Source organism: Bidens hawaiensis, unplaced genomic scaffold, assembly GCF_021521415.1.
Source record: "Bidens hawaiensis isolate Kalapana, Puna unplaced genomic scaffold, B.hawaiensis_p1.1 tig00009566_1, whole genome shotgun sequence".
NCBI lineage: Eukaryota > Viridiplantae > Streptophyta > Magnoliopsida > Asterales > Asteraceae > Bidens > Bidens hawaiensis.
Genome location: NW_027491713.1, coordinates 388187 through 397948, shown reverse-complemented (window position 1 = coordinate 397948; position 9762 = coordinate 388187). Strand labels below are relative to the sequence as shown.

At 36.9% G+C, this 9762-nt stretch overlaps 1 protein-coding gene across 1 annotated transcript; it reads left to right on the top strand.

Annotated features, from left to right (window-relative positions):
• The first annotated feature begins 2382 nt into the window (after positions 1-2382).
• Positions 2383-2919, top strand: LOC143532857 (uncharacterized). Its single transcript, XM_077027780.1, has one exon. The coding sequence runs from the start codon at positions 2383-2385 to the stop codon at positions 2917-2919; it is 537 nt and encodes a 178-aa protein (XP_076883895.1).
• The last annotated feature ends 6843 nt before the right edge of the window (positions 2920-9762 follow it).

The following is a 9762-nucleotide window of genomic DNA, read 5'->3' as shown; positions in this document are numbered from 1 at the left end:
AGTTCCCAGAAATAAGAGACGTTTCTGCTGAGTTTGTTTCAAAAACTATCTTGTCAGTTAAATGTTTTCAGAGTTAACGTTTCACCAGCATATAACTAATGTATTTTTCCCCTCATTACAGGAAAGCAAGTATAGCACAGATAGCAAGGGATAGGAGTCACTCTTGGAGATAGATGCTCGCAGATAGAGATGGCTCAGTTTTTAATAAAAAAATATTGTAAACAAGAATAAACAAAGGTTTGTAAATCAAATACTTGAATAATTATTATTTAAAAGGTTTTCAAAATAAATTAATATAATCAAAGACTTCCGCTAATAACCCGTAACTCTGATATATTTTCAAAACAGGTACCAACTACGGATGTCACGCCTAGGCCCTAAGTCGGGGTGTGACAGGAGGGACACATGGTAGGGACTGGAGAGGCTGGCATCTTGGAATAGAAGTGTTATGAATTGTGATGTTATGTTAAGACAATTCAACTTTTGTTTAAGACAAGAATTGCTGTTTTTGTAATATGATGGTGAATGTTTAATTATTCCGCGAAGGTTTTAATTAACTCTGATTTTAGAACTGTGTTTATGAGTAAATCCAACGCCAAAGTAGCGCTACCGGGAACGAGGCCTTACAGATTACCCCTCAGATAGTGTAAGATTCGCTTAACCGCCGCCAGATGCTTCACTCGTAGACTTGACTGATACCTAGCACACAAGCAAACAGCAAACAATATGTCAGGTTGAGAAGCAATCGAATACATCGATGATCCAATCATAGCTCGATAGAGGGTCGGATCTACGGTATCCTCTAATTCATTAGGTGACAAATTATGACCCACGGGAAGAGGTGTCGAGGGGATTTTTCTGGCAGTTATCTTGAATCGGCTCAAGACATTGTTCACATATTTGGTTTGATGGATAAAGATCCCGTTATCAGACTGGTGAACCTGCAACCCCAAAAAGAAATTCATCTCTCCCATCGAACTCATCTCAAACTTTGTCTGCATCGTGTTCTCGAATTCCTTTCAAATTTTGTCGTTTGTGGAATTGAAGATGACATCGTCAATATATATCTCGACGAGGAGTAGATCATCACCAATGTTTTTGTAGAAAAGTGTACAATCTACAGTCCCCCGTTTGAAGCCACTATCAATGAGATGGTCAGCAAGCGTTCTGTACCAGGCTCTCGGGGCCTGGTGTAAACCCAAGAACGACCAATCGTTCTTTGTTACGCACAATCACCCCACGATCGTCCTTTTTTGCACTTATAGACCCATTTTGTCGGTATAGCCCTTTTAACTTTGTCGGGTTTCTCGATTAAGTCCCATACACCCAGTGTAACGAACTGCTGTAGCTCATCCTGCATCGCTTCAACCCAAGTCCTTAAGTGCCATCGTGACACTTGTTGATTCAATCTGAGATAAAAATGCAGGTGTATCGTGCAATGTTGATAATACCCGTGGCATGCATATCCGCGTAAGCAGACATTACGAAATCATTGGTAGGAGATACATTAAGAACGGTTTCTTCATCACATGCATTAGCTATCTGGCGTCGTGTTCTAACACCATCACTTAAATCACCGATTATCTGTTCCTGAGGATGATTCGTGTGAATCCTTAAAGAAGGATTCGCGTGAACAGATACGTTATCATCAAGATTGGTGATATTCTCCTTGGCTATGTCTAAGGAGATAGTCGGCGAAACAACTTCAGTTTGAATCGGCTCGGGTACGTCGTGAGCTTCATCCAAAAGAACTGGAGATGAATCGATGAATTCAGCTTCATCAGAGGATTCTGAAACATCGTTTGATGTTTCCGATGTAATAGATATCTCGTACTCGTCGTATGTAGAGGAACTCGGCTTTGTAATACATTGATATTCCAAATAAGCTCTAACCAAGTCTTCAACCGACGTTGTGAACGAGCTAAATAACGACTCGTAGTCGAACATCCAGTCGGGTCCTTTACCGGTTGGAGGTGTAGTGTAACTCTGACAGTCCACATGAAACCATTCTTCTACACACCCCGAAGAAAAATTGAATACCCGCTTCTTAGGTGAATTATACCCAAGAAAGAATCCTTCAAACGCCTTCTCATCGAATTTCCTGGCGTCTTTCTTCAAAATCGTACACAAACACCCGAAACGTTCCAAATACTTTAAATTCAGCTTACGGTTAATAAGACGTTCGTAACTTGTCTTTTTTGAACTTCTTAACCATGAGGACTCTATTAAGCGTGTAACAAGCGGAATTCACAGCTTCATTCCAGAACTGTACGGGTATGTTCTTGGTGGACCAGTTCCAGAAGAGCTTGAAAACAATACAGCTGATGCCAGAAAAGTTATTGAAAAGCATAATGACGACCCCAATTGTAGTCGCCTGCATCCATGGCCTTCGAGCTTGCTAAGGGTTTGAAAGATATTGGTACCTATGAGATGCTTAAGCAACTCAAGGGCATGTTACAGAAACAAGCCCGTCAAGAATGCTTCGACATCATGAAGCAGCTAATTAGTTGCAGAATGGAACAGGGATCCTCTGATAGTGCGTATGTCATTAAAATGAAAGGGTGCATCGACAGGTTAAAGAAACTTGATTATCCCCTGCCAGATGAAACGGCATCGGATTTCATCTTGAACTCTCTCCCCAGCTCTTACGACCAGTTTGTAATGAACTTTAATATGAATGCTTGGGTCAAGACAGTGTCGGAGCTTCATGGTATGCTCAAAACGGCTGAGATGAGTATTCCAAATAAAACTAATCAAGTTCTAGTGGTCCGATCTTCTGGTGTCAAGAAGCTTAACCACAAGAATCGGGGTTATAACGGGAAAGGCAAGAAGAATGTTACTGTTGCTGCTAATCATGCCAACAGCACTAACAAGAATGTTGTAAAGGTACCACTGCCACCTCCTGAGGAGCGCCAATGAGACAAATGCAACAAAATGGACACTGGAAACATAATTGTCCCGACTATCTTGCTGAACTGAAGAAACAGAGGACTAATGGTGAAAACTCCTCTAAAGGCATTTCTATTTATATTATTGAACTTTTTACTGTTTCTAGCAACACATGGTATTTGATACTGGATGTGGATACCACATCATAGGCATGAGATTGGGATGGTACCGGTAGCGACCGGTACCGATCCCGAAAATCCCGATCCCAAAATTCGGAAATAGTTGGTACGGGTATCGGTACCGAAATGTTCGGTTTGGTACTGGTATCGGTTAAGTACCGGTATGGTACCGGTATTTCGTGAAAAATTTTGGAAATACCGGTACCGTACCGATACCGAAAACTCAAAACTTGGTACCGATTTGGTACCGATGGTACCAAATCGGTACCGAATTTGATATCGGTACCGGTACCAATCGCTACCCGTACCGAAAACGCTCATCCCTACCACATCGTTAATGTCTTGTAGGAACCTGAAAACTGGAAGAAGCTGAATAAGGCGACATGGAGCTCATCGTTGGTGATGGGAAGAGAGTCCTGGTTCTTGCAACTGGCACATCATTTTGCGCATCCATTTGGCCTTGTAGTTACTTTAAATAACTGTTTGTTTGCACCTGGTTTGACCAGAAACATTATTTTAGTTTCTTTACTTTTTGAACAAGGATTTAAGTACGCTTTTAATGGTATTTCTATTTATGCTTACTTGAATGATGTCTTTTATTTTGAGGCTAAACCTTGAAATGGTATTTATGAGATTGATGTTCAAATAAACAATAATGTATATAATCTTTGAAAACGTATCAGATCTAGCAATGATGCATTTCTATGGCATTGTTGACTTCGTCACATAAGCAAGGCATGAGTTAAGAGACTCCAATATGAAAGGATTCTGGAATCCACATGATCGGACTCTTTTGATGACTGCGAGTCTTGTTTAGCTGGCAAACTCGCAAAATACTCCTTCACTCATAAAATTGAATGAGCAAAGGATCTGCTAGGACTCACATACATACTGACGTCCGCGGCCCTTTCAAAACCACGTCTAGAAATCATGAAAGATACTTAGTTTCTTTTATTGACGATTACATTCGATATGCCTATGTGTATCTTATGAAACACAAGTATGAAACTTTTGAAAGGTTCAAAGAGTTTCAAAACAAAGTTGTGACATTTGTCAAATTTTATTTGTATTTGGATTCGATAAACCGACCCACTGTGTTGTTTTGATGTTTTTCATTGATTATTCTTTAATAATAAAATATTTTCGATGATTTACGATTATCATTCGTTGGTACCTTAATTAATCGATTTTCGAACTACACAAGTATATTACATAAATCTCCAAGTTTATAACTTATTATTACTTTTATCTGCATTTCCAATGTTCGAGGTTCTTATGGTAATTGTAACTTCAATCTTTATTTAAAAAGAAATCAAAACTAGAAGGTCTAAGTTGAAAATAGATTAATTCTAGATTTAAATAAAACTTGAAAGTTCAGGGGTCATTTGTGTAAATTGAATTTAAATTAAAATATAACATTAATATAATCCACGCACCTTTTTTGTTATCCGGCAAGCATTTAACAGCATCCAAAAGTGCATTTTAACCGAATTTAAAGATCATAATACCCTTCTCAGCTAACGTAAATCATTAATCAACCATAATAGTGTATAACAACGATCAAATAATGCCTAATTATGACCCCCAATGGCCGGATATTTATTAAAACGCATTAACAGCTAAATTAAGCTCCAACGGTCCAATTTAGACTATAAATAGACCATACCACCTTGTCCAAACCCGTTCATAACACCCAATTACACTAAAGAACTCTCTATATATCGTAATTCCTCCGTCCATAGCGTGTTTCTGGCAAGGCTCCGTTTACCATGAAACAAGATCATTCCCAAGTAATTAATTTAGGGTTTTTATTCTTTTTAGCCATTAACTAAACGCCCTAACTCAATTCAGTCGCACAGGAACCAAATCCGAAAATTACAATTCTAGGGTTTTCAAGATGATGATGAGCATGTTACATTACATTCATACTATTGTTTCCATCCTAATATCAAATAGTTAAGATAGTCTTGGTCCAATGGTTTGTTCTGATTAGTGTGGTCCACCAGACCCGGGTTCGAACCTGGGTCAGTGCACCCTTTTGTGTTTAACTTTTTTAAAAACTAATTTTTTATATATAATAATCAAATAAATTATTTAAAAATCATAATAAAGAAAATAAAATTATTTAAACCAAATAAATTTTTTATAAAATAAGTATAAATTATATTTCATTATTTCCCATACAAAACCAACTTCCAAGCTCGTTCACCCGTTAGTTATAATTCGTTCGTTAATCTTAATTCATTAAACTGCAATTGTTTAACTTTTAATTCGTTAAACTGTTAAAATTAGTTTTAACTCATTAACATTAAAACGTGCGTTGCAAATATCATATTTTACTTATTAATTTTATGTCATTAGCCAAACGTTATTAAAATAATATTAAACCGTTAAAACATAAAATATTAATCAAATGCCTTAAATTAGTAAAAAATATAATAAAATAATATATCTTCCCAACAAATTTATACAATAATTAGTTTTAATAATTCCGTTAATTAGTCGCTAAATATTCGTATTATTTTATTTATAGTTAGTGAGGTTCAACCATTTCAACTTCTTTGACGCGTTTTCGACTTTTCTTTTATTTACGCTTCATATCAAAGGTGAGTTTCTCACACCCCCTTTTTATCGCTTTTACATTTTGGGGGGTAGCATGTATATTGTATTCAAATACTTACTTATTTATTCATTTACAAAACTACAATTCATATTATGGACTTGTGTGCTTATTTGCTTACTTACGTTGTGCGATTACCCGAGTACATTGTTTGTTACCATCTGGAAAGGACCTTGCATGCGTTGTTCTATTATCCGAGTATGTTGGTTGTCCCCAACGAGAAAGGACTTTGCATGCGTTGTGCGATTACCCGAGTACGTTGATTGTTACCAACTAGAAAGGACCTTACTTGCTTTGTTACACATGTTCATAGAATTGTATGGTTTTTATGCATGTATATTAAACTGTGTGTGTTGGACTCGGTCTGCCCAAGACACATATTATAATTGATGTGGCTAGTGCGTTATGATCCAAGTCGTTTTATACCCAATAACAAGCTAGACAAACACCAATAATATTTGTTTATAGATGATATGATCATAGTAAATAAATATTAACACTTATGATATTTGGAAAGGGGTTTCTAAATACATTATACTTGTGAAATGAATAAATTATATTGATGATTTATTTTGAGAGAGGACATTTCATAATGTTATTTAAAGTTGGTTAAAATAACTATATGAAAGGCATATTTAATCTTGCATGTCACTTATGTTATGTGACCTTTTATTTATTAAATATAACATAAGGTTTTAAAAAATCTTGAATTTTGAAAGAGAATGAGAAAGTCCCCCCCCCCCCTCTTTTCCCTCTTCTCTCTCTTTCTTGATTAAAAAGAACATGCAAAGTATTTGGTTGGCCATCTTGGGTGGTGCTTGATAGCTCTCCATACACTCTCTTTCACAGACACAAGAACAACAAAAAAAATTCTCCCTTTTTCTCTCATTATTTTCTGCCAAAAAGGAAGAGCATGAAGGAGAATTTTTTCAAGTGTTCAAATCCTAGCTACAAGGTGTTTAGTTGGAGGCTTGAAGGGTATGCTAACTTGAGGTACTTCTCCATTTAAGTTTAGCCTTTCATCCATCATCTTCTTCATCCTTTTGTTTCTTGAAAGGTAGTATCACATGAACATCTTGGTTGTTTATGTGTTGGTAAGCATGTGGTTCGTATATGGATCTGGGTTTTGGGTTTTACATATAAAATCGGCTTTATATTCTCCTATATAACAAGATTTAAAACCTCATTATCCGCTGCGGTTTTAACATAAAAGAGGTTTTATGACTTTGATAATCTTGTTAAAACCCAACAGTGTGATTCTCACCAACTACTTGTAGTTGACCGTTTATTTTATATGCTTGCTACAGGTACCATTATCAGAGGTTGAAGTGACGAAGACGCTAGTTCTAAGTTATCAATAATAAATAACCAGTTATTATAGTTGTTTTTCCTTTATGTGAATGTATTTCATTGATCAAACTTGTGTATTTGAGATTTTAAATAAATTAATAATAATATTGTCACATAATAGTGTCACGTATGTTTGAACAATCTGTACGTCACACTCGGGCGTTTCCACTTAATCCGGGGTGTTACAGAAGCGGAAAACCAACTCGGAAAAACAATTAAAATGATTCAATCAGATCGACGTGGAGAGTATCTCAACTTAGAATTCACCAATCATCTAAAAGAGTATGGAATTGTTTCACAACTCACTCCACCTGGCACACCCCAACATGATGGCGTGAGCAAGAAGAGAAATAAAACCTTGCTAAACATGGCCCAACATGATGGCCTCATTCCTTCTGGAGCTTTCCCCTTATGGCAGCCGCTCGCATTGTCAATCTGGCTTCAACTAAAGAGGTAAACAAAACCCATATGAGATATGGCATAGGCGTAAACCCAATTTGTCTTGCCTTAGAGTATGGGGATGTGATGCATATGTCACCAGTGATTCTGATGGTAAGCTCGATCCTCGCGGCATAAAAGTTATTTTTGTCAGATACTATAACCAAAGCGGATATTATTTCTTCCATCCTGATACAAATTTGATTTCTATCAAATGGAATTGTCACTTCCTTGAGAAGGAAATTCTCGATCAAGGAACTGGAAATAATATTATCGATCTTAAAGAAATTCAAGAACCACAAACAATCCTGAGGAAGTTGAAACGTCTGGTCAACAAGATGTTGTTGCTGATTCATCAAACACAAATACGAGCGTTCGCAGAAGTATTAGGAATCGTAAATAACCAAATAGTTACTTATGGCATCTAGATGGTTCCGAAGTCCTATTAGTAGCTGAGTCAAATAATGAACCTACTAACTACAAATCTGCTATCTTAGATCCATAATATGAGAAATGGCAAGAAGCTATGGACGTCGAGATGCAATCTATGTATGAAAATCAAGTCTGGAATTTGGTTGAGCTACCCCTCGAAGGTCGGGCAGCAGGGAGCAAATGGATTTTTAAAAGAAAACTAACATGCATGGAAATGTACAGACCTATAAAGCACGGTTACTTGTGAAAGGTTTTACTCAAACTTAGGGTATTGATTATGATGAAATCTTCTCGCCTGTTGCTATGACTAACTCGATAAGGATATTACTTGCCATAGCCGTGTATTATGACTACGAGATATGGCAAATGGATGTCAAAACCTTTTTTCTTAATGGACATCTTTCTGAAGATGTCTATATGGTTCAGCCTGAAGGTTTTTTTGACCCCAAATATCCTAATAGGGTGTGCTAACAGAATATGTCCATTTATGGATGCAAGCAAACATCTCACAGCTGGAATCTTTATTTTGATGAGAAAATCAAAGAGTTTGGTTTTATAAGAAATGAAGATGTGTCTTATGTTTACAGAAAAACTAGTGGGAGCACTATATCATTCCTCATTGTGTATGTGGATGCTATACTGATCATTAGAAACAACATTCCTATGCTTAAAGAAGTTAAGCACTGGTTGGGATCTTGTTTCGCAATGAAAGATCTTGGTGAAGCTACTTATATTCTAGGAATCAAGATCTACCGAGACATGTCTAATCGCCTTCTAGGGCTAAGTCAAAGTATATACATAGACAAAGTAATGGCACGCTTCTCAATGGATAACTCCAAGAAAGGAGGTCCTCCCATTGCTAAAGGAACCGTGTTGAACAAATTGCAATCTTCGGCAACATACATTGAAACTAAGCACATGCAAGCAATTACATATGATTCAGTGATTGGTTCTATCATGTATACTATGTTATGCACTAGACCCGACGTCTTGTATGCTTTAAGCATGACTAGTCGTTTTCAGCAAAGTCCTGGCGTTGCCCATTGGACTGCAATGCAGAAAATTCTAAGGTACCTAAATAGGACCAAGGATATGTTCTTAGTGTTTGGAGGAGTGGAAGAAGAGCTCACTATAAAGTGTTACACTAGTGCTAGCTTCCAAAATGACCGAGATGATTCTCGCTCACAATCAGGATTCGTATCAATGGAGGAGTTATTTGCTAGAAAAGCTCCAAGCAGAGTGTGGTGGAAGACTCTACCACCAAATCCAAGTACATAGCTGCATTAGATGCTTCTAAGGAGGCTACTTACATGAAAAATTTATCATTGACCTTGATTTGGTTCCGAGTATTCATAAACCAATCGAGGTGTTCTGTGATAACACAGGTGCTATTGCTCAGGCCAAAGAGCCCAGATCTCATCATAGAGCCAAGCAAATTTTAAGGAAGTTCCACACTATACGGGAAATACTAGAACGAGGAGACAACATAATAAACAAAGTAGACACAGATCAAAACCTAGCAGACCCCTTCACTAAGCTGATGACTTAGGACAAGCATGATCAACACAGGTGTAACATCTCGGACTTTTCGTATTTGAATTCGTATTCGTTTACCCGACTCGGGAATGCAAATCAAATCTTTCTCATTTATAAAATATTAAATTTATTAGCATTTAGCTTGGTTAAACTTAATTTATATTCTCTTAACTTGCAAACTCGTTAAACAACTTTTAAAAACCCTTAAAATCGCTTAAAACGGCTAAAAATCGCATTTATAAAAGTACAAGGACTATTTTTTTTTGCCAAAAATTAAAGTTGGGAAACCCCCTCACCATGCCGCGTTATGCATGGAGA